The sequence below is a fragment of the Pristiophorus japonicus genome, chromosome 6 (genome assembly GCF_044704955.1).
Source record: "Pristiophorus japonicus isolate sPriJap1 chromosome 6, sPriJap1.hap1, whole genome shotgun sequence".
Lineage (NCBI taxonomy): Eukaryota > Metazoa > Chordata > Chondrichthyes > Pristiophoridae > Pristiophorus > Pristiophorus japonicus.
Genome location: NC_091982.1, coordinates 164,699,749 through 164,724,521, shown reverse-complemented (window position 1 = coordinate 164,724,521; position 24,773 = coordinate 164,699,749). Strand labels below are relative to the sequence as shown.

General features: G+C 43.8%; 1 protein-coding gene across 1 annotated transcript in view; it reads right to left on the bottom strand.

Annotated features, from left to right (window-relative positions):
* The window catches only part of LOC139265849 (heparan-sulfate 6-O-sulfotransferase 1-like), a 270,974-nt gene extending 258,482 nt beyond the window's left edge, over positions 1-12,492 (bottom strand). Inside the window, exon 1 of the mRNA XM_070883357.1 lies at positions 11,502-12,492. Within this exon, the coding sequence (XP_070739458.1) occupies positions 11,502-12,022 (521 nt within the window). The 5' untranslated portion in view covers positions 12,023-12,492. The remainder of the gene's footprint in view (positions 1-11,501) is intronic.
* Between the last annotated feature and the right edge of the window lie 12,281 nt (positions 12,493-24,773).

Genomic DNA, 24,773 nt, shown 5'->3' with positions numbered 1-24,773 from the left:
ATCACTCTCTTCACAACTTGTCCACTTTTCTTTCTGGTGTCGCCAAGCAACAAGAGCAGCTGCAGCCCAGTCAGTAGAGCACAGTATTTTTTATTAGGTTAAGATAGATTTTGCAGGGCTGCTCAACTTCACCTCTCTGCTGGAAGCACAATATTGTCGTCACTTTTGGTCCAAGCTGAATTATAGCAATCTCAGTCTAATAATGCCAGGTCTTCACAGCAGGGAAACGGCAAACTCTCCCTCCACTCCATGCCCCCACTCTCCGAGAACAACTCATGATTAAGATTGCAGGCAATAAGTGTACAGTACACTGCAGCAATTACAAATGAAAAGGGGTCCATATAGCTAGAACTTACCTCCAGGCAAAACAATTATCGAGGTGAAAAAAAGGTTCCCACCACACACAAATAATCCTATTCATTAATTCCATTAGATTTTCTTTTTACATAGGAGATCAGATCTGTCAAGGGACTCTATATTGGGTGTGACCATTACTAGCATCAAAGCTGGGTAGTGTACAAGAGTGTGAACACATTAATTACGCAACCATTTCAGCGATTAAACCATACATCTCAAAAGGCACCAGCTTCCCAAAAATATGTTTTGCGGAGGGTGAAATGCCAGAAGACAATCTATCATTTCCCCTTTAGTTAAGGGCGTCACATGTGAATGAGGCAACAATGACTTGCATCGCTTATTCACACATTTGTAAGCAAGCAGAAATAAAATCTTTACTACTTTTTCCACAAAGACACTGCTATAGATCTCACCACACAACTCAGAATGCATCAAGCTGGAGCGTAAAGGTTTTCAAAAACCAATAATGCTCTCCCTTCAAATGGGAGCTTAAGTGTGGAGTGGTGGATATGCTGAAGTATTTCTCTTTCTACAGAAAATACTAAATGAGTTAAAAGGAAAGAGCTGGCATTCATACAGACCCTTTCATGACCTCAGGACGTCCCAAAGTGCTTTACAGATAATGAAGTACATTTCAAGTGTTGTCACTGTGGCAATGTAGGGAATTGTTTTATGTACTGGAGTCTAGCCAGTATAAATAACACACCTCAAAGCTTGTTACAACTTGCATGTGTTTCCCAGGCTTTAAAAAAATAAGTTATTCCCCTTTGCTTCCAGGTCACGTGTGTGTTGCTCATTGAGGGATGCATTGGCAACATACTCCAGGCCTCCGTGCCACTTGGAACAGTAAATTATGGGTGATTATGGGAAAAAGTGTCTCCGCTCTCGAAACAAAATCTTCCTTCGTGCAGATTGCGACACGGCGACAGTGAGGTGGTGCTCAGCTCTGGGGAACTGCATGAAGTCATGGCGAACACACTGCAAAAGGCAGCCTACCTTTTTCAATGCTGGTGAACATGTTCATTGTTGTTGATAGAAAGCACCATTTATTCCCAAGCTGCTTCCAGTATTACAGAATGCACGACATCACCTCATCAAGTAGCTACTTGTGAGAAGTGTCCACAAAATGTGGAAAACAGCAATACTTTTAACAGGAGTACTCTGTACAATCCGTATAAAATAAGTCAGTCATTACTAAAGTGAATGTTACTGCCATTTAGCACATGCTTTGACCACATCACCCACTTAGCAGAGTGGCAAACACACATGCCGAGCCGCCACGCTCAACACTCCTTTTAAGGCCCCGACCTGCCGCTGATGTTCCTCGCCGCGCTGAGGTCGGGGCGAAGGAGTGGCGAGAGGTTGCAGAGCAACGTGATCGGGGCCCAGGAGAGGCGAGGGCCCAGGGCAGCACGGGCCAGCCCACACTGCGATATGTGCACGCACTAGGTCTGTGCAGCACAGCTGGTCTCCACTCGTCTTGGTTAACCCTTGCCACTGGACCAAGACCTAGCTCTGTCAAGCCCATGTGGTGGCTGGTGTGCAACGGCCACCACACGTTAAAAAAATCCACGCACAGGCATCTTCTACCCTTCAGGATGTAGTTCGGGATATGGAATATTAGGTCCTTCATTGAAACACCTGTGAACTCATCCCTTTTTGGCGTGGAAGCAAGTCATCCTCAATACGAGGGACCGCTTAAAAAGAAGAAAAACACGTTCCACTGATAAAAAATATATGGATAAATAAACTGTATGCTTGATCGGAACATGTTACATGCAAAATACAAACTAGCCGACATTGATGATAAATATAGGGATGGAAGCTTTTTAGAAAGAAGCATTTGAGGATTTGAGGGAACAGGAAGAGATAGTTTAAAAAGGCCCAATCGAATCTGGTTAGATTTTTTATTAGGTGAAGATAAGGATGCATGGCACATTTATGCCCGAGAGAGAAAGGAAGTACACAGGGATAACAACCTAGCCACAGCTAATAAACCATGCATTTTATCTCCTGGTGAGAACAGCTACAATTCACTCAGCTTAGAAGGTGCTTGTAAATTATTATGGCTATTCCCCAGCCCTGGAAGCACACATGTTGACAGCTTTCAACGGCAAGCAACCCACCACTAAAGTAAATAGCACAGTGCCCTGCAACCTACATGGCCCTGCATCCATGACACAAACAAGCAGAGCCCAACAGGAGCATGTCCTTCAGTCGCAGGACATGGGGAGTATGCTCTTGAAAATTTTTTTTCGACAATTTGCGTTTTGCTTTTTTGTTTTAATGAGAGATGTCCAAACTACAGCTCACGGATCATAAGTGGTTTGTGGGCTGTGACAATCCTGTGACAGAGGCTGGGGCAATTCTGTTCTGTTATCCTTCGCACTTGCTGGACTTGGCCTGTTCGGAAAGGGCTGTTCTTAATACCGTTGCTTCATTGGCGATTAAAGTTTCGGCTCGATTCTTTGGTAGTCTCAGTCAGTAAGTCATGGGTTCGAGCCACATTCCAGGACTTGACCTAATCTGGGCTGACACTTGGATGCAGTACTGAGGGAATATATTGCATTGCTGGAGGCGGTGTTTATCCCATGTTAAACTATCTGCCTGTAAAAGATCCCTCAACACTCTTGGAGGAGCAGCAGGAGAGTTCTCTTGGTTTCTAGGCAGCATTTATCTCTCAACTATCACCACCAAAACGGATTAACTGGATATTTATCTCACTGCAGTTTATGGGATCTTACTGCAATGCCTCATGTGTGGCCCACAAAGCTCCAGCATATGCACAGAAGTGCCCACAAAGACATAAACATGTCACGACAATATTTCAGGACAACACAGTTTCCTTTATTCTTCATTCTGAATGGCAGTGGCCCAAACTTAAATGCACACATACTTTCTTAAAAGTTTAATATCCTGCCAAATTACTTCACAATAAGCAATCATCCAAATTCCTCTTAAAATCCTTTGCCATTAGCAGATTCAATTGCCTTGAAAAGAAGTCTAGGTAAATGTTCACATGCTGCCAAGCCAGCGACACCCTGCTCAGTCGGGCAAATTGGTCGGCCTGGCAGTGTTGTCAAGAGGATTAATTGCATATGGGAAAATAAAGTGAACTTGTTCCAATACACTTTTTGCTTACATAACAACAATCACTGTCCTCCATAAAGAGTAATTTATTATGTGAAGTGATTTGAAATGTTTGGCACAGTGAGGCACTGTATAGATGCCAATATTGCTCTACTTAATGTGTGATACTCTGAAGTCGTGCTTACATTGAGAGATCCAAGCTTGTTCCGGTGGTTTCTAAAAGCACAGATCATGCAAGCCAAATATAAAAATACCAGACTGGCGACGTGAAAGACCCACTAAATACAGTTCTTCCCAGCAGTCCCTCTTGATGAGTTGCGGCAGTTTTACATTTGGCTTACACCCAGTACTCAGTACTCAAGACATAAGAATTGCTCGATGAGAAAAGACCATGGTCCATCTTATTCGCTTTCTACTATCCTGGCAGTCACCTGATACAATGATAATGGAGTTGTTGACTAACCATAGCAATCAATCTCTATCAACTAGTCTACAACAGATCCAGACACGAGGCGAGGAAAAGCCCAGTTATGGAGAGCTTTCGGAACCATAGGTCCAAAGTCACCTGTTCCCCCCCCCCACCCCAAGCATGCTACATTTACAACACATCGGGCTGGTTCGGTTCTTGCCGCCTCTGTTTTCGCCCTGGCGGGGCGGCAATGGTGGCGGTAAGCTCTTTTGGGCGAGCGGCCAGCTTCCAGCACCCCGCCGGGGTTTTCGGGGCTGGTTTTGACGGGACGCAGAGCTTTACCGCCTGGAAGAGGCGAGCCAATGTGCAACGCCCCTGGTTGTGACACCGGCTCAATTCTTGCCTCCCGCCTGACCCATAGCGCCGCATAGAGCGCTGTTCCAGGACCGCTTGTGAAAGCGGGCGGCCGACCTGTACGGCTGCAGTGAGGTAAGTAATGTCGACCTCAGGTAAGTGTGATTGTTTTTGGATTTTTTATGATTTATATTGTGGCGACGCAAGTTATTCATTGGGAAGTTTTTGGTGGGTTTTTTTTCAGGTTTTTTTTCTCCCCAGGCCTTTCTCAGAGCACACCGAGGCCGGCTCCCTAGCTCGGGATTGTCGCATGCTCAGCCGGCCTAGTGCCCTAAGAGAGCTGTGCAACGCCTCCCTTAGCGCTCTGCCCCACACTCAGGGCCCAGATGCCCAAATTTGATGACTGAGGCGCAAACTTTTTCCAGGTGGTATCAGGACTGCCCCGCCATCATTAACGTCCCGAAATCTTAAAAGCGGAAATCCAGCTCATCATGTCTCAACACCCTCGCTTCCAGAAACTAGTGGCATTAGCATGGGCCTCGTGCAGTATAAAAACAGCTTTAAATTATGAACTCAAATTGTCCTTATCAATAACAGTATCAGCGACAGACGTACACCCACCAACTCTGGTGTGTAGACGGCTCAAACTGCTCTCTGCAGACACAACCCGCAATTAAAACTGCAAAATCTATCACACCACTGGGTACTTTTTACCCCCCACAGTGCAAGCCGACATACTATGAAAATAAATTGACACCAATGCACTTCTTTGAGAGGTTACTCGCAGCACATAAATGGTACAGGAATAAAACCAGAGGAAAAGCAGGAAGTGCGCAAATGCTACCAAAGCACGCCTATTGAGAATGAAAGGAGTTCAAATGTAGTTCCATCGGTAGGGCCCCTGATTATTTGTCAATCTTGTGCACAATGCTTGGGCAGTTGATGAACAGTGCTTCGAGACTGAATTCTGCCAATACATGCAGATTTTTAATTAACAGGTTGAAATGCCAGGACCTGCTGATTTTAACTGCTCAATGCAGCTATGAAGCAATGCAGTTAATGGTCTGATGAGCTGCGTCATGAAAATATACTGTAATGCTGCAACTGGGAATTAATATCACGCAACTGAGGAAAGGCACAATGAAGTCATTATTCCCAGCTGAACAGAAAATTACGCAACGTGGGAATTAGCTTATAAATTACAGCGTCACTCTCCCAATTTATGATGTCATCCAAACACAGGCAACCTCTTTAGCATGTGTTCCAATTCCAATCCCTACAGAAAAGCACCACCTTTGCAACAAGATGTACATGCAATAATCACAGAGGCCTGCAAAAGTGGCTCGCTCAGCACAGGAAGCCAGCTCCTTAATTCTAATCAATACTGTGTGCAGGATATATAATGTGGCAGTAAACAATGCACTGAACCACAGCAAGATGCTGACCAACATTGTGATGAGTGGCACATTTTTGCGAAACTCCTAATACACTCACTGGGTCACTTAATTGCTGCACTGTCGGAGGTGCTGTCTTTCGGATGAGACATCAAACCGAGGCTCCATCAGCCCTGTCAGGTGGATGTAAAAGATCCCATGGCACTATTCGAAGAAGAGCAGGCGCATTCTCCCCGGTGTCCTGGCCAATATTTATTCCTCAGCCAACATCACTAACAAAACAGATTATCTGATCACTATCTCATTGCTGTTTGGGGGACCTTGCTTTGCGCGAATTGACTGCCGTGGTTCCTACATTACTGCAGTGACTACATTTCAGAAGTACTTCATTGACTGTAAAGCACTTGGGATGCCCCGAGGTCATGAAAGGCTCTATTAAAATGCAAATCTTTTTTAAAATCATTTTCTGCTGTAAGAAATTGCCATTACATTGGATCCACCAATCATCATCATAGGCAGTCCCTCGAAAGCGAGGAAGACTTGCTTCCACTCTAAAAGTGAGTTCTCAGGTGGTTGTACAGTCCAATACAGGAATTACAGACTCTGTAACAAGTGGGGCAGACAGTGGTTGAAGGAAAGGCTGGGTGGGGAGTCTGGTTTGCTGCCGTCTGCGTTTGGTTTCTGCATGCTCTTGGCAATGAGAACAATAGAGTTTAAGGCAATGACATGTCTAAGCCTTATTAAAACTGTCTTGTGTCTCAAAAAAGCAGGAGGAGGAAGACAGGTGGCTAAGGACAATGTTTGATCCACTCTGCACAAGGTGAAAACAGATACTAAAATGACCGCTGGTATAATTAACGTTCCCCACCACCAAAAAAAATAAACACTCGTCTTATGTTCATTACCACTATGTATTCATAACAGAAAAGAATATTTTAACAACCCAGGAGTTGTCATATGAGGCTGCATTTTATTATTGATGTGACAACTCTGTGATCTTATTACAGTCAATTAAGTTTGCAAAGCCCCGAACCACCACTTCATGTCATTACACAAACAATTTGAATGGAAATGAACAGGGAGAGAAGTTAAAGGTCAAACAGCCTTTAGGTTCAGACATTTCCGGCTCACAGTGACGAGCTTGGGTTGCATTATATTATAATCAGGGGCACTGGTATACGATGACTAAATATGCCAAATTCCAAGGTGTTCTGGATTCCATCGATATCTTTCATGGATTTTAACCGGTGTTTTGAGATCATACTCTTCAATCATGTTAGTTTTCACTGTTAAAATGGAAAAATCAGTGGCCTCGCCTGTAATGTATAAAGGGATTGCAATTCGGTATAATCATCAGGGGCCACCGGCCTATGGTGACTGAATAGCCCAAATTCCATTCTCATTACCTGGGTTTCCGGGATTTCTTTTCTGAAGTAATTTTTTGAGAATGACATTCCACAATTCCACCCATTTTTCGATATAAACTAAAACCAGTAGTCTTGCTCATAACCTTCTCAGATAATTATGAAAACAAAACTTTATCAACAATTAAAAGTGACTTAAATGCTCAAATTGAAAGAAAGGAGGAGGAAGGAATTTGCATTTATATAGCCTTTCACAGCCTCAGGACCTCCCAAAGTATTTTACGGTCAATTAAGTACTTATTTTTTTGAAGTAGAGTCACTGCTGCAATGTAGGAAATGCAGCAACTAATTTGTGCATGGCTAGATCCCATAAACAGCAATGAAATAATGTCCTGAAAACCTGGTTATTTAGTGATGTTGGCTGAGGGCAAAATATTCACCAGGACACTGGGGAGAACTCCCCGGCTCTTCTTCAAACAGCACCACATCATCTTTTACGCCCACCTGAGAATTAAGTTGATACTGAAATTCCTGAAATGGAACCGTAAAAGCCCAAATTTTATTCTAAATATTGTGTGTTGATCCACCCCTTCCAAGTGTGACTATCCTGCAATCCACATCTCGTTCAAACCTCATTGATGATCCTATTCAGACAGTTATTTGTTCAGTTACGCTCCTTGCCTTTCTGTCATCCCAAAGATGCTCAGACAAGGACTACAATTTAACTAATTTATTGTGAAGGGGGCAGAGTGGGGAGGCAATGGCTGGAGAAAGTGGGTTATAGTATTTTCTTTCCAATAATCTCTCGGGCCAATTGCAGACAGATTTTTTTCCAATACAAACAAGCTGGTGACCTCAATGTATTCGGACAGATTTCAGAGTGGGTCTGCCTGTAAGCTGATTACTGAACTGCATTTAAATTATGTTATCACAAACTTACTGCATGTAATCTATTTTCCGACTGTCAGACTCAAAAGTTAAATCTGTTTACTTAGAGATTCCGCAGCTCTTAAATAAAACGAGCATTTTAACCGGCTCAGTCCTGAAGGTAATGGACCAATATTTGCCAGCCATTAGCAAACTTGCACAGTCGTGGGTCTGTGCGCCATTCAAGGTTACTGGCTTTCAGTCTTTAAACTGATACTCCCCAGTCGATAGTCATATTTTAAAATGCATTCCTAATCATATTTTTTTAGATGCGGATAGTCGCTTCAAAAGTCATACTTGCTTATTCTCGGAGGTTCCACAGTCACTGAACTCCAAAGGAACTCATGGTGCAAAGTATAGTGAGACATTTGGGTGGGGGCAATTTCAACCTAACTCGCCTATCGGGAAACTAACGGGATCGGGTGCAATGCTGGCTTGGCGCCCCGCTCTATTTTACTCTCCATTAAAGTGAATGGATGGCAATATTGGGCGGGGGGTAAAGATTGGCGTTTCACCTGATCCTATGGGTTTCCCGCCTGCCGAGTTAGGTTATAATCACCCCCTTTGATGTCAGTATAAGGCCCTATAAAATGCAAATATTAGTTATTAGTTTGGAAACCTTCAGATTTTGGAGACCTCACAGGATTTCACTTCATATAGAAATCTTTTGCTTGCACTTGGAAATGGAACCTGTAGTCTTTCCTCTCATCTCACATCTCCAGAGTAACATAAAAAACAAAGTCGCACAAGCAATCACTATATTTTACTATATTTTTTTTTTTCGGGCCGCCCACCCCACCTCTGTTGCTTTGGATGATGGCCAACCGCCAGGTTTTCTCACTACCCTGCCTGAACCTCTGATCAATCCATCGTCTGTAATCTTGCTTCCATCTGTCGCAGGTCTTCAAAACTCAACCCCTCAGCCGCACTCCCATTCCTGCCACGTCCAGGTGCCCTCTGGCACTGACTCGACTTCAGCCAAAGCTTGTGCCCCACCCCCCACCCAAGTTGCAAACCCTGACCAATCACTGCGGACTTCTCTTCAAATTATCCCTTTAATGCTTCCCGTTCACTCCAACAACAACAACTTGCATTTATGTAGCACCTATAACCTAGGAAAATGCCCCGAGGACAGGAGCACTATCAGAAAATATTAACACTGAGCCACATAAGGAAACATTGGGACAAAAGAGGTAGGTTTTAAGGGACATCTTAAAGAAGGGAAAGAGAAGTAGAGAAGCAAAGAGGTTTAAGGAGGGAATTACAGAGCTTAGGGCCTAGGCCTGAATGGTGGTGTGGTGAAAATCGGAAAAGCGCAAGAGGCCAGAATTAGAGGAGCGCAGATATCTCAGGAGGTTGTGGAACTGGAGGAGGTTACAGAGATAGGGAGGGAGAGGCCATGGAGGGATTTGAAAACAAAGATGAGAACTTTCAAATCGATGCATTGCCAGGTAAAATTATAACATTATTTCCACTTTGGCACCCTCTTCCCTTTTTATATTAAATAAAAAGAAAAAGGTCATAACAATAAAACACTAGTCAAAGAGACTTAGCAAATAACTCCACAAAAGAAATAGCTCCCCTAATGGCTCCATTGGTAAGCGCATTGCCCTGTGGGTGGAATAAAGCCATAACACATTAGAAAACTCCCAGTTGCAGTCCTCTATCTGTCCTAGGTTAGTTAATCTCAATTGTGGTGGCAGCAAGAATAAGCTGCTGCAATAGCTGTGAAACTAGGGTTGAAGCTGGCTGGGGGAAGGAGGAGGAGGGCTAAAGCTTTCTCCGTCTGGGAAGAAGCTGATTATAATCGCTCCTACGTAGAAAGATATCACAGATTTTTTTTTTAAAACAATAAAATACACAGACCAGTCAGCACAAACTGTGGTAAAATTAACACAAATTTACAATGAGCAGAAAGAGTGAGAGGCATCATCACTGGTGGATTTTGATATAAACAAATCACGCACTGAAAATGTAAAGCAGGAAACATGTTTCCACTGAGAGATGACAAAATAACAATCTGCTAAGATGCAGGAATATGTAAAGCCCATTGTCACAATGTCCTGATAGGTAGACATATATGAAGTAAAACCATCAGCATACGATACATCTTTCCTCCGCTATGATTATCTTAAACCAAGACAATAGGAGGAATGGGTCGAAGAGAAGTCTAAACAATGGAGAGTTCAGATGCAGAGAAATGAATCTTATTATGCCTGTCCGATATTGTAGCACCAAAGCTCCTTAAATACCCTGGGGCTCCCGATGCCCTGGAACCCACCCGTCTGCACTGCATAATGCATTATACAGCACAAGTATGTGTTAAAGCAGACTCGCTGGCTACTGGCCTTCCTCAACAGATTGGAATTCTCCTTAACACACCAGCAATGCTCAAAACTGCACTGCCAGCCTATATGAGATTTGGGGGGTGGGGGTAGCTGAGCATTCAGAAGTAAATAGCAGCCTATGGTGGCTCATGCCACAGATGGCAACGTTTAACGTTTGCAGATGACTGTGCTGCATCTCCATTCGACTGGGGGGGGGGGGGGGGGGGCGACGACAGGAACCTACCTCTCGAGCTAGGTCTCCAGGCCAACAGAGGCAGTAACCCTGCCTCACTCCTATGATCAGCATTGCTGCTGATGTGGAGACTGCCACTGGCAGCTCAGTAACATGAAGGGTGCATTAAAGAGGCATTGTTGCTCCCAATGTAAAGTCTTCAGGCAAACTTGCCCCTTGGTAAAATGCTGCTCTGGCACCTCCAATACTGAGAATCAGGGAACAGCACCAAGACCTTCTGCAATGGGGCATCTGCGAATTGTCCAGACAAACCTGCTGGTGACAAGCGCAACTACTGATGCAGCAGCAGGCACCCTCAGTCATGAAACTGTTAAATTGGACTAGCAAGACAACAAACAAGGAGACAACGCCACACTCCCATCATATTTCAGTATTAAATAGGCACACTGAGCAAATCATCCAATCATATTGTGATGCCAAAAAAAACTAGCCTTAAAAGCCCATTAAAACCGAGAGAGAATTCCCCCACACTGCTAATAGCACAGGGGCATAGTTTTACAAATTCTTGCAGTGGAGGGGAAGGTGGCGCATCTCTGGCTGGTGATCGAGTCTCGACTGTGACCAATATAACACATCATAATACTCCAAGCTCAACTCATGGCCTGATGTGTCACAGCAACAGCTGCAGAACTGGTAGGGGGAAAAATGCAACAATTCCCACCCATTTAAATAACCGAGGACCTCAGTGAGTTGTTTTGGCCTTGCACGATGCGATTTAAAACCATAACAAAACATGTTTGCGCGGACCATCCCTTTAATGCAAGGCCGGTTGCTCGAATCTGCACCTAGATAGAATCAAACTTGACACACACCAATTGGGGGCGGGGGGGTTGGAAATTGAGACCAATGTAGGTGTACCCTTTAAAAGAAAAAGTTACAAATGTACAATCTGGAGCGAGTGGGACAGAGAGAGGAACTGGAAAGCGATATAAATAAACTAAAGCAAAACTCCCAATGCAGCAAAATATATAAATACATAACCTTACTGGTGTGTGAAAGTGATCCTGTGGTAAAGCTCTGGCTTACCTTGGAGTTCTGCTCTTGTTTTCCTTCTTGTTCAGCACCCCCGGCACACAGTTGGTGAGCTCGGTCCAGTCGGCGTGTAAGCCGCAGCTCCAGCCGGTGGAGAACCTGGAGAAGAGCCAGGTCTCCCTGCGGTTGGGTCGGTAGCAAGTGCACTTCTTCTGGCCGGGCTTGCACTCGCACGGCACCTCCAGCTTGACGTTCTGCACCAAGTGCCGGCCGAACGTGGTGCCGCCGGTCTTCTGGATGTGCAGGAAAACGATCACGTCGTCCCCCTTGATGTCAAAATCCACCGTCCGCTCCAGGTCCAGCACGGGGAAGTAGTACTTCTTCACGTAGTGCGGGTCGGGTGTGGGGAAGATGTCCACCGCCTCCTCCCGCTGGAAACCCCGGGGTGCCGAGATCCTGCAGTTGGTCCCCGGGCAGACGTACTGGAAAACGATCATCATGAAAATTGCGGAGCCGGCAATGATCAGGATAAATTTGTTGGTCCTTTCAACCATGTTCCTTACAGTGAGCTTCATGGGTTACCATCTCAGTGAGGGGATGCAGGGGAGGGGAGGGGAGAGAGAGCTCGGCCACCAGTGCTTCCAGCCGGCACCGCTCCGCTGCCGAGTGGCGAGATGTCTCTTTTTTTCCTCTTCCTTTTCGGCGGAGGGGAATACAGGAGGAAGATAATCAGACAGCCCTCCCCCGGCGTGGCCAGGGCTGTGATGATGCGTTGGTTACAACATCGCGGAAAGTAACCAGAGTGAAACTGACCGTAGTGTGTGTGTGTTGTGTGTGTGTGTGGGGGGCTCGCCGGCTGCAACTGACCAAAGGGGAGAGGGAGGAGGCTGCGGCGAGCCGGCTCCGCGACACTCACTCAGCACACACAAACACACATACACACTCACATACACACACTCAGGCAGCACACCACCCATATACACACACACACCACCCCCACACACACTCACCCACACACACAGGCACCACAACACCCCCCCTCTCCCCACACACACTCACACTCACACACAGGCAACACAACACCTCCCCCCCACACACACACACACTCACTCACTCACACACACACAGGCAGCACACCACCCATATGCATGCACACACACACACCACCCCACCCCCCTCACACACACACTCTCTCACCCAGACAGGCAGCGCAGCACACCACCCACACCCCCACCCACAGGCAGCACACTACCGCCACACACTCACACAACACGCACTCACACAGCCCGGCGTCTCTCAGCCCGCTTCCTCCTTCACTGCAACTACTCTTACCACCATCACCATCCTCTCTCTGCAATCTCAGCCCAGCATGCACAGCGACCTCACAACACACACAGCTCCAACCTGATAGGGAAAAGAGAGAATGTGAGAGAGAGAGAGAGCAAAGAAAGAGGGGGGGGGGCGAAGCGACAGCACGTAAAACCAGTTAGGTTGCAGAGCACGCCCGCACCAGGAGTTGGATGGAACTACACGCTCTGTGTGCTCAGCTCTCTCTCTCTCAGGCAAGGTCCTGTTGATCCAGGTCGGTTCATCGACTTGCAGTGCAGTCACTCTCAAATCGTGGTCAATTTGCTTTTGAATTTGCAGACTGATGTCAGTATTCTCGGTGTCGCTTTTTAATATATATGTTTAAAAAGGCAACAAGTTCAAGACAGAAATCGCCCAGACACATTCCCGTTTGTTTTTGTTGCACCAAACGTCACATCCCGATGCTGACAAGCAGCAAGAATGAAAATATGGCAAATTTGGAAATCTTAAATAAAAACAAAATGTTCTAAATGAACAACAAGCCAGTCAGCACCTGACAAAACACTTTTTGGCGTTTCAGGTCTGAACACTTTATCATTTCTGATAAAAGGTACATACCTCGAAATATCAAAACTTGCTTTACTCTTCACAGATGCTTACTGACCTGTGTATTCAGCATTTTGTTTTGATTAGTGATGCAACAACAATTTGTATTTATATAGTGCCTTTAACATAATAAAACGTCCCATGGTGCTTTACAGGAGCGTTATCAAACAAAATTTGATACCAAGCCACATGAGATATTGGGCCTGGAATCGCACTCCCCACGGGCGCGTACATGCCCGAGGGGTCCCCGCAAGTTCCGGGTTCAGGATGCGAAGCGCCTAAACCGAGAACTTAAGAATTCAAGAAATCTCTTGACAGATCCACCGCATCAAAAACTAAAGAGCCTCCGCGGGCAGAGTTCTCCTGCCCAGCGAATGTCCTTCAAATTCTTATGACTGAAAAAAGCAGAATCAGTGTAAGTACAGAAGAATACATTAAAAAAAATAATTTAAACATTTAAAATCCTATCAAATAAGTTAAGTTTATTTTTAGATCCTTTAAAATAGGTAAATTTATTTTCAAAAAAATTAAATATTTATTTTAAATAATTAATTAAATTCCATTTTTATTAATTTGAAATATGTGATGATTTTTTTAAAGTTATTTTCAGTGTTTCTGTGTTTTTGGAGGGGTATTCCCATTCATACTTATGGTGGTTCTGTATATACGGAACTCACATAAGTATGAATGGGCATCCCCCTAGTCTGATAGGTTGGGCCAGCCCATGTGATCCCATTGATGCGTATGAAACCCTTACGTTCCTGGACTGCAAGCCTCTGAACATCCGGGACCACCAGGTACTTTCGTAGAAATGTTTGCGATTGGTGACATCCGCCTCTCGGAAGCCGCCGACCGCAATTTCTGGGCCATTAGGGCAGATGACCAAGAGCTTGTTTAAAGAGGTAGGTTTTAAGGAGTGTTTTAAAGGAAGGGAGAGAGGTGGAGAGATTTGAGGAGGGAATTCCAGAGATCCGGACCTCGGCAGCTGAAGGTACGACTACCAATGGTGGGAGATTAAAATCGGGGATGCGCAAGCAACCAGAACGATTAAGGATGATACAACACAGGGAAGTCATCATCATCATAGGAAGTCCCTCAGAATCAAGGGGGACTTGCTTCCACTCCCAAAGTGAGTTCTTTGATGGCTGAACAATCTGATACAAGAGTCACAGACCCTGTTACAGGTGGGACAGACATTCGTCGAGGGAAGGGGTCGGTGGGGCTGGTTTGCCGCGCGTTCCTTCCGATGCCTGCGCTTGGCCTCTTCATGCTCTTTGCATTGAGACTCAAAAAGCATGAAGAGGCCAAGCGCAGGCAGCGGAAGGAGCGGTCTGTGGCCAGGGTCTCCCAGGTGTCAGTGGTGATGTCGCACTTTACCAGGGAGGCTTTGAGGGTGTCCTTATAACATTTCCGCTGTCCTCCTTTGGCTCATTTACCATGAAGGAGCTCCGCATTAAGCATTTGCTTAGGGAGTCGCGTATCTGGCATGCTTCCTATGTGGCCTGCCCAGCGAAGCTGATTGAGTGTGGTCAGTGCTTCAATACTGGAGATGTTAGCCTGATCAAGGACACTGATGTTGGTGCGCCTGTCCTCCCAGGGGATTTGCAGGATCTTGCGGAGACATCGCTGGTGATATATCTCCAGTGACTTGAGGTGCCTTCTATACATCGTCCATGCCTCAGATCCATACAGAAGGACGGTATTACTGCAGCCCTGTAGACCATGAGTTTGGTGGTAGATTTGAGGGCCTGGTCTTCAAACACTCTTTTCCTCAGACTGCCGAAGGCTGCGCTGGCGCACTGGAGGCGATGCTGAATCTCCGCACCAATGTCTGCCTTTGTTGATAAGAGGCTCCCGGGATATGGGACCTTCAGGGAAGTCACTGAAAGAATGACCGATAATCCAAGGGGGTTGGAGAGGAAGTTTTAAATTTTTTTCCACTAATTGGCCTGGGTTTTTATTTGTTTTTTCACATCACCCAAGATAAAAATTAAAGTACTGCGCTGTCTGCAAAGTGATTTGGGATATCCTGAGTTCATGAAAGGCGCTATATAAATGCAAGTCTTTCTTTTTTCTTTCGATGAAAAATGATGGATAGGAAAAGACCAACGAGCCCATCCAGCCTGTCTTATATAATTATGATATCTTGTGCATCACAATGCATACACTTCCCACCCCTCCCAGAAGCCATGTAATCTCCACAGAACCTCTGAGATGTAAACTGAGGTTCAGATAAGTTCATAAACTTTGAGAGTGAAATCCACCTACATCTCTTGCCTCTGTTGCAGTAATAGACTCCATTCAGGTATTTTTCCATTTTATTCCCTAGCCATCATTTTATTATTAGCATTGACCGCCACACAATAATATAAAGCAGATTAGTTAGGCATTATAGTTATAAAAAATACCACAAATCATAATTCACCCAAACCTTTACTATTAAAATCACCACTCATAAGCAAATGCTGTGGATATATCTTTATGAATGAAGAAAGCATAAACACAAAGTACTTCTGATGTAACCATTATTTATTTTTACAGGATAATCCATGGCAACCTTTTAAAATGGATTCACTACCATCCTCTTGAACCACCACACATATCTCCCCACTGCTCTGCGGATGGACAGGCGACTTGCTGTCTTGCGTCTGCCAGTCTCAGCCTCCAGTCAGCTGCTGGGAGTTGTATGAGAATATTTCTCTTTTGTTTTCCCTCCCTGTTACGTATTACATTATCTTCAAGAGTCTGTTTGATACAACCTTCCAACTGCATTGACTTATTTTGTGTGGAGACGTGTAGGACCTAGTTTCTACTCTAGCATAGGATGTCTGACAGAATCTCTCCTTTTATTTCACAATTCACAATGGTGTTCAGTAATATGCATGTCTTTTTGCACTGTGGCCCTTGCCTCTGTCTTTTTATCACGTTTAACACCAACTTCACACAATCAGTTTGTTTCCTTTTACTGCAATCTTGAGAACACCATCTTGAAAATCTTGAAAATGTTGGTTTAGCACCTCAGAGTTACAGAGCTTGTGCATGTATTAAATAAAAATTCTGAACGTAGTATACGTTTACTTCAGTGCTTTTTATTTCTCTATCATTTTTTCCCTTCCTCCTATCCTGAAGTCATTGACTCCTTGTTCGGGTACAGCTCTGTGAATGCCAGTAGAGCTCCAGCACCTCGTCCATGTGGCCATTCTTCATGCGTAAACCTAGGCAGTCAGTGCCAGCTATTCCACCACAGCAAGCATCGCACTGTTGCTCGCTGGCGATCAGAAGCAGGAAGCTGGCTGACTCAGATGAACAAACTCAGTATGAACTAGCATCCAAATCGAGAAGCTTGCCTGGCCTGTATAGCTCAGCTATGCCCTGAATTACAACAATTAATTGGCTGTAAAGCACTTTGGGACATTCTGAGGTCGTGAAAGGCGTTATATAAATGTAAATCTTTCCTTTTTTACATCAGCTGAGCCCTTTGGGGAGCTGCTTTATGTCAGCACCATAAGACATATGGTGGTGGAATGATTTTAAATTCCACCCAGTGACTGGAAAATAAGTTGTTACATCAGTGGCACTACATCAGTGCTGTTCTTTCTCTCGTGGGAATGACTTTCAGAAATCAACAGAGGAAGGTGTTGGCACAGTGTCACCACTGCAACAACCTGTATTTATGGAATATACAGACCTGGGGCCAATGGGATGGTCCCACTGAATAACATCACCATAACTCCTCGATTGAATGGTGCCAAAGTAACGCTGCCAGCCATCTATCACCCCATGTTTATTTTTGTCTCCTTTTCCTTCTGGCTCTTGGGTGTCACACACACCATTCTTGGAGCCATTCGGGACAGTTCACCTTCTCCCAGGCTGTTGCCAGAACAACCACTAGGAGGTGTGTGAGAGCAGCATGTGTTGATGTAGCTTCTGATTTTTCACTTGCTCCCACTTTGCATGCACCTTTCCCCTGCTCAGCCCCAAAATACAGATATAGCCTGGCTGCAAGTAGGGATAACCAGACAGGCAATGGACAGGAAGAAATGTAAGCCCCAGCACCTCATGGAGCACCACAGCACAGCGCTAGTAGGCATGCTGCTGACTTACTTGTGCTTTATTTTGAAGAGTCTGTATTCTCACAAGTTTCTGGTGCTAGCTCAGAATATATACAAATGCCAAAAAGCCTTAATGGGGAGAGGGAAGTAATTGGGGCTGCACTGCATTTTTGTAAACAATGTAAAGAGCTTGAAGTTTTGTTTGATTGGTAAGATTAGGGTTTACAATCTCTCTTCATACCTTTATTACTTGGTTGCTGCAATGCTGTTAATATGTAACAAACCTCTTAAACAGTAACCAACCCCCTGAACTCTGTTGAGTGAGTACATATCAGGAAGGGAGGACACTGAGGTCAAACTGCACCTGGCCAACACTCACTGTTCACACATAAACACCTCGATCAGATCACGCCTTGATCCTCTACACTCCAATACAATCCAACATTATGCAACTATAAACGTTACGGTCGGATTGAACCCAAAAATAAAATAAAGCACATTGCAAAAGTTCGCAGCACGAGAAGCGCACAACAGCCTATGCTGCAAGAAGAATGTAACCCTGCTGCCCAACCCTATACGCGTTCAGCAATGATTTTGGAGCAGGCTCAGAGTTGGCTTTTCTGGGGCTTAGCCCCCAGATAAAGACCCCACTGCTTTAAGTTGTTGTTCCTAATTTATTTTTTATACATTCTCGGGATGTGGGCATCACCGGCCAGGCAGGCCTTTATTGCCCATCCCTAGTTGCCCTGAGAAGGTGGTGATGGATGTTCTTCTTGAACCCATGCCTTCCATGTGGTGAAGGTGCTCTCACAGTGCTGTTAGGTAGGGAGTTCCAGGATTTTGACCCAGCGACGATGATTAATTATTACACAGTTGCCATGTGTTGCACCACATGAAACGAACATTAGTAAACCAGGTTACCACATGAAAAGACTGACTGGTCAAGGTTGTTGATCACATTAGGGTTGGGGTAGCAGTATTTTTCCACAACAGCTGTGGATGTAGTGGTTCCTTCTGACATCAACAGATCTGTACTGAGTTTGGAAAAACACTATCGTTCACTGAAAACTACCCTGCACCTGGTTGGCAGGAAGTAAATGCTGTTCAGTGATAATATGTGTTAATGTTTTTGACATTGTCTTTCTGTACAAAGTTCATTAACGTCATTTGACTTCATGATGACTTGAACAAAGATTTTTGTGGATGCACCCCATTCCGTGAATATCACCGCTGACTTGATGGGCTGAATGGCCTGTGCTGTAACGTTTTATAGTTCTCCAATTTGACAAGAATATATTCGGGGCTGACTGATTCTCCTGAAAGGGGAAGGGGGGGTCCTTAGGGATTCTCAGAGAAAAAGGGGAGTGGCTCCGATAATACAGTGCTATGGAACCATTCACTCCGGAAATCGCAGAGGGGGAGAGCATTCACTGAGGCTCAGTGCTTCGCCAGAGGGTCAGAACACAAGCCACCTCAATCTGTCTCGTTTCTCTTCTCAATCAACAATGCCATTGATAGAGGCCTGCAGAATAAGGTTGTCTACTTTGGTGATGCCACGTCACTGAGGAAGGCCTAAAAAGAAGGGATGTGTAATGTATGCCCCTGATGTTCATAAGACTGAATAAAACCCCAGTCAGTTGGGTCCAGGTCATCCACGATGAGGTATGCAGTTGTGAGCCTAGTGGATGAACTGGTAATGTGTAGTGTGATTGATAAACCTTTGTTAATAAACCAACTAGTTCTTAATAGCAATGTGTTGCTATGAATTCTTAAGCAAAGAACCCATGAAGCAAATACATTACAGGAAGGAAATAAAATAAATTAAGAAGTTGGACAGAAAAAGTCAATGTAAGTATTAGTTATTTTGTTTGTATTCTGAAGCAGCACTGCTAATAAGTGAGAAAAGTAATAAATCACTTTCAGGTTTAGTGTGTAATCCTTTCAGGGCTCCAGTAGAAATTTCTTAATCTAATATGTAACAAGGTTAATATGTTTTTTCCCCCTGATTCTGCACATTTTTTCAATCCCGCTTTGCAATTTCTCAGTGAGGATTACAGGAAATCAGTTGGCAAAACTGAAGGGATGGAAAACAAACATTTCTGGCCAAAAGGCATCTGTTACTGAAAACTTAAGTACTACAGCATTCCTCCCAAACAAATTCTAAAATATAGCAACATTACGATGTTTTAGGTTATCTCGCGAGCATTATTCGATGAAGATATGTAACGATGGCCTTAGCCGATAAGTGCACTGCCTGGAGTGGGACGGTGCGGTACTGACCAGGTATGTCCCAGGTCCTGGGTTGTCCAGGAGTCTCCAGGAATTGAAGTATAATCTCTGAGGCACTGCTGTGAGAAACCCAAGAGAAAAAAATCATAAAGAAATTAAAGAAATATTTCCATATTCTTTGAAAGCTTTTGATTATTAGTTATAAAAATATTGGAGATGAGGAAATAGGCACTTCATTCACCTCAGCACAATGAAGTACTTTTTCAAAGTGTAGTCACTGTTGTAATGTAGGAAACGTAGCAGCCAATTTGCCCAAAAACTGCAATAAGATAAATGACCATATTTAATAATTGAAGAAAAAATATTGGCCAGGACACCAGGGACAATTCCCCTGCTCTTCTTCAAAATACTGGCATGGGATCTTTTATGACCACCTGAGAGGGTAGACAGGGTCTCAGTTTATCATCTCATCCGAAAGACAGCACCTTCAACAGTGCAGCGCTCCCTCAATACTGCACTGGTGTCGGCCTGCATTTTGTGCTCAAGCCTCCGGAGTGGGCTTTGAACTTACAACCTTCTGACGCAGAGATGACAATGCTACCATTGAGGCATAGCCATAGGCTCTTGGAATTTTAAAATGTCATTCCACCTGCCCCACAGTAATAAAAAAGCTGTTTGCAGTGGGGAGGGGAAATAGAAGTTGAAACTTGCATGAAAAAAATCTGATGACAAAGGTTGGGTTAAAGGTAACAGAGGCTTGGGTTAATGTTTATGAAAAGCTGGAGGAGGAAACAGCATTCACAAATTCCACTTTAACCATTGCATTCCACCATTTTCCTCACCTGTGGAAGATTGTCACTTGTCACTGGGTGCGATGGCATACTAAATAAAAACAAGGTTTTCTCTGGTTGGTTTTACCAGAAAAATTATAAGAACGTTCCTCTTGAATGCCTTTACGATTTCAGTGCAAGTACTGCCCTGAGGAAGTCTGTTTCCATTTGTTTACGATATTGCCAAAGAAAATCATTGCCATTGAAGTTCACTTGCATCTCTATCCATCAGAGATCACTGCGAAAGTGGGAGCCCTGGCTAATTTACCGCCTCCTCAGCCAAAAAGTGCTACTGAGGCTACTTGTGATATCCCTCCGACGGATTTCAGTACAATTTACGCTGGAAGAAGTCCTATATTCCAAGCCAGGCTATGGAATTTATTCTAAGAAAGGATTAGATAGAATATGCATTTTATACATTCCAATTTAGTGGAATCATTCCCAATATGGTCCCACACATTAATAAATACTGGCTGTCGCAGAGGAAGGAATGCCACATCATCATAATTGTAGCCAAGAGTAAGACTCTGTGTGTGTGTGTGTGTGTGTTTGTAAGTGCATGAGGTATTAGTTCTCTCCAGTCTGGCATATCCTCGAAAATATCAGCTTCCTGTGTTTCTGTTTTCACAGAAGAGGAAGAGGACCAAGTGCTATAAAGTAACCTAAAAATAAATCAAGAGGTGGAATTTAGTGCATGAAATATAAGTAATAATATGGTAATGAAGAAAATAAGATAGACAAATCTCGAGAACCTGATGGTTTCCACCCCACATTATTACGAGAAATAGGTTAACAATATATATATATTAGTCGTAATTTTCCAAAGCTCTCTTGATCAGCAATTTTGTCCTTGGATTGGGAAATTGCAAATGTCACTCCATTATTCAAGTAGGTAGGGAGGGAGAAGACAGGTAACTACAGACCTGTCAGTTTAACATCAAAGGAAAGTAGTAGTCTGGGAACTCTCTCCCCTGAAAAAAAGGCTGTGGGTGCTGTGCTGAGTCAATGGAAATTTTCAAGACTGAGATCGCTAGATTTTTGTTAGGTTAGGATATCAAGGGAAATAGACAAAGGTGGATAAATTGAGTTGAGGTAGAGATTAGCGTGATGTAACCAAATGGTGGAACAGGCTCGAAGGACTGAATGGCCTGTTCCCATGTTTCATTTATTTTGATTAGATGAACTTTCCCAGGAACCAACTAGAGAAACATTTACTTCACCACCTTTCCCGACATCACTCCCAAACTTCTATCGTATCCTCCAACCCACCATGAGCAATGTCATGGGAGATCCATAAGTAGTATAGAATGTCATACATTCTGCATTTCAAATATACACAACTCCCGTTTATATAATAACCACTAGCAGATCACAGCAGATTAATCTACTCGGAATTGAAACATTTTTATTTTGTTTTGTATCACCCACTTCAAGTTTTAGTTAATAAATGTCAGTGACACAAATTATTTATGCTGAGGAATCGGGAAAGCTGATTGGCTGTGCAGTGTTGACGCTGCAATACTGAGCAATCCTAGTGAGGGCAGCACTGGCACTAGTGGAGTCAGCCTCAGGGACAATAATGAACTCATTCAAATGAACATGCTTCAATTTAGCACTGACCACTTCAGGTGCCAATTTCTTTCCTTCGTCCCTATCTTTTTTTTCCCCCCGCCCAATTATTAGAACTCCAAACATTGCTTTCTATCTACTTATCACACCATGTCACCGGCAGATAATTAATCTGGTCAATTAAAGACATTTTATTCCTAATATCCAGTTTAAATTTACTTTTCAATAATTTAAATTCATGTCCACTGGTTCTAATTTATTAGTATACTTTGAGGTAATATTCCACGTTTTCTTTAATGTTTTATACAATTGATGAGGTCACCCCTTAACGATCATCTTTCTAGACCATACAGCCTGAGCTTGTAGCTCATCCCCTTACACTGAAGATCAGTCGTGTTGCTCTTCCCCGAATGTTCTCTAATACATCTCTATGTCCTTAAAACCATATTGGCAATCAATTTATAAACTGGCAGAGTTTTTTTTATCACTAGGAGAACTAAAAGATCCCATAGCATTTTGCGAAGAAGAGCAGGGAAGTTCTTCCGCTGACCTGGTCAATATCCCTCAACCCACATCACTAAAAGACAAATTATCTGGTCATTATCACATTGCTGTTTGTGAGACCTTGCTGTGCTCGAAGTGACTGCTACGTTTCCTACTTTACAATAGTGACTACACTTCCAAAGTACGTGAGGCTGTAAAACGCTTTGGGGCATTCTGAGGTTTTGAAAGTCCTTTTATAATCAGCAAATGCTGGAAATACACAGGTCAGTCAACACTGTTAAAAAGGTTATCATTTGAGGTAAAGACCTTTCTGCAACAAAAAAAACACACTCTTTTCTCATTTCAGATGTAGAGAGACCTATATATTTCCAGCATTTAATGTTCCTACCTCAGAGAAGCATTCAGTCACTACAAGTGCGGAGGCAACTATTATAGGACCCGGAATATGTTCACAGCAAATTCAAAATACCTTGTAGTGAGCCACAGGGCTTCCGAAATTTATGCAAAATGGAGCATTAAGATTAACCATTGCACAAACTTTTGTTTTCTTTTATAATATTTCATTGACTATGAGTGTTTTGGAACACCCTGAGGATATGAGGGGAGAGTTTTGTCCAAGTATGCCCCAGCAGCTAGCCACAAGGCATATTGGCAGAGTAGCAGGAGGCCATGAGTCCGGCAACATGGGTACAAAGACTGACAGGGTAGATAAAGAAGGGTGGGGTACAAAATCAGAATTAAAAAGGGGAAGTAAATTTTGAAAAAAATAAAGCTTAAAAAGAATGTTGCTAGTTTGCTACAGAACACTGAACTGAGGGGTGGAGCTTCAACAGCTACCGTTTGAGGCAAAGCTGTCTGCTTATTCCTAGGCATTCCAACTATGTGAGGAGGAGAGCACAATAAGGTGGCCTTTCAGTTCCAATGAGGCCATGAAATTGTGGACAGCAGCTCTACAGGCAGAGAATTCTGGTTCAAAACAGCTTCTCCACAGATTTGGTTGCCAAAAGCATCAAGCATTACAGAAACAATTGCTGATGGTATTTATCCTAGCACCTATTTACTTTGTGGGTATTTGTAATTAAGATTAGTTTAAGCTCCCCCTTGAAGGCTCCGAGAGCTGTTTCAGCGAGCAGCAGGCCCATACAAATGAAGTTTGATCTCCGACTTGTGCCGATTCAGAAATTTCTTTCCCATTCTATCGAGACTTGCCATAGCTATTCATTATCGGTGTGATTTGTTTTTTCTTGGAAAGAGGAGCCAAGCTGTCCTGAACTCTATTTCAGCATTTAACTGCTCCAGTGTGGACACCGGATGTTGCTGTCTGATTTACTCCATAATAAGCACTTATAGCTTCACTGTTACTCATATCACAAAATCTGGGCCCATGAGCATTAAAAATGCAGTTGGATGCTAGGCTGGGTGAGCTGGTGAGCAGCCGATCTCAGCTGGTGTGCCCAGTTGGGACCCTACAATTGGTGCTCAGCACCTTGGGCTAAAGAAGGAAAAATCCAGCATGGTTCCCACCCCCGATTGCAATCAACTGATCCCCTCAACCCCTGCACTCTCAACTTATGGAAAATGGCTCGTGTTTAAGAGTGGAAGGAAGGATAGACCTTGGCTGTAAATTAATGCATCCTGTGTTAAATAACCTGTTAACCTGTCGATAGCAACTCCCACATGACTAATGGCCAGTCGGGTGAGGGACGAGAAGAGGCCTAGTGCCCATTGGTTCGTACCTTGAAGCAAGGCATCAATGTCGTCGTGTGGGAGGGAAAAAATTGGGGAGGAAAAAAAAATGATTGTCTTAAACCAAAAAATGCTCCGCAACTGCACAGAATCCTCCGACGTTTCTTTCTAATAACAGTCGGTATATGAAGTTGACAGAAAAACATTTCTGTAAAATGTTAGAACGCTTTGAAAGACACAAAAAAGTTATTAATTATTTAAAGGCTTAAATAGCAAAAAAACATCCTGGAGCCTGAAACATTTTTTGTCGTTCTACACTGAGTAAATAACCACAGATATGTGTCCAGCATTGAGTTCAGGACAGCTTGGCTCCACTTTCTAAGAAAAACAAATTACACCGATAATGGATAGCTATGGCAAGTCTGGATAGAATGGGAAAGAAATATCCATCGAGAGCTATTAACACAAAATGAAAGAGACAGTCAAGGACGAGCAAAAGGCCATTTGACTCATTGGCTTGTCCCTCTAGCACTCTAACTCAC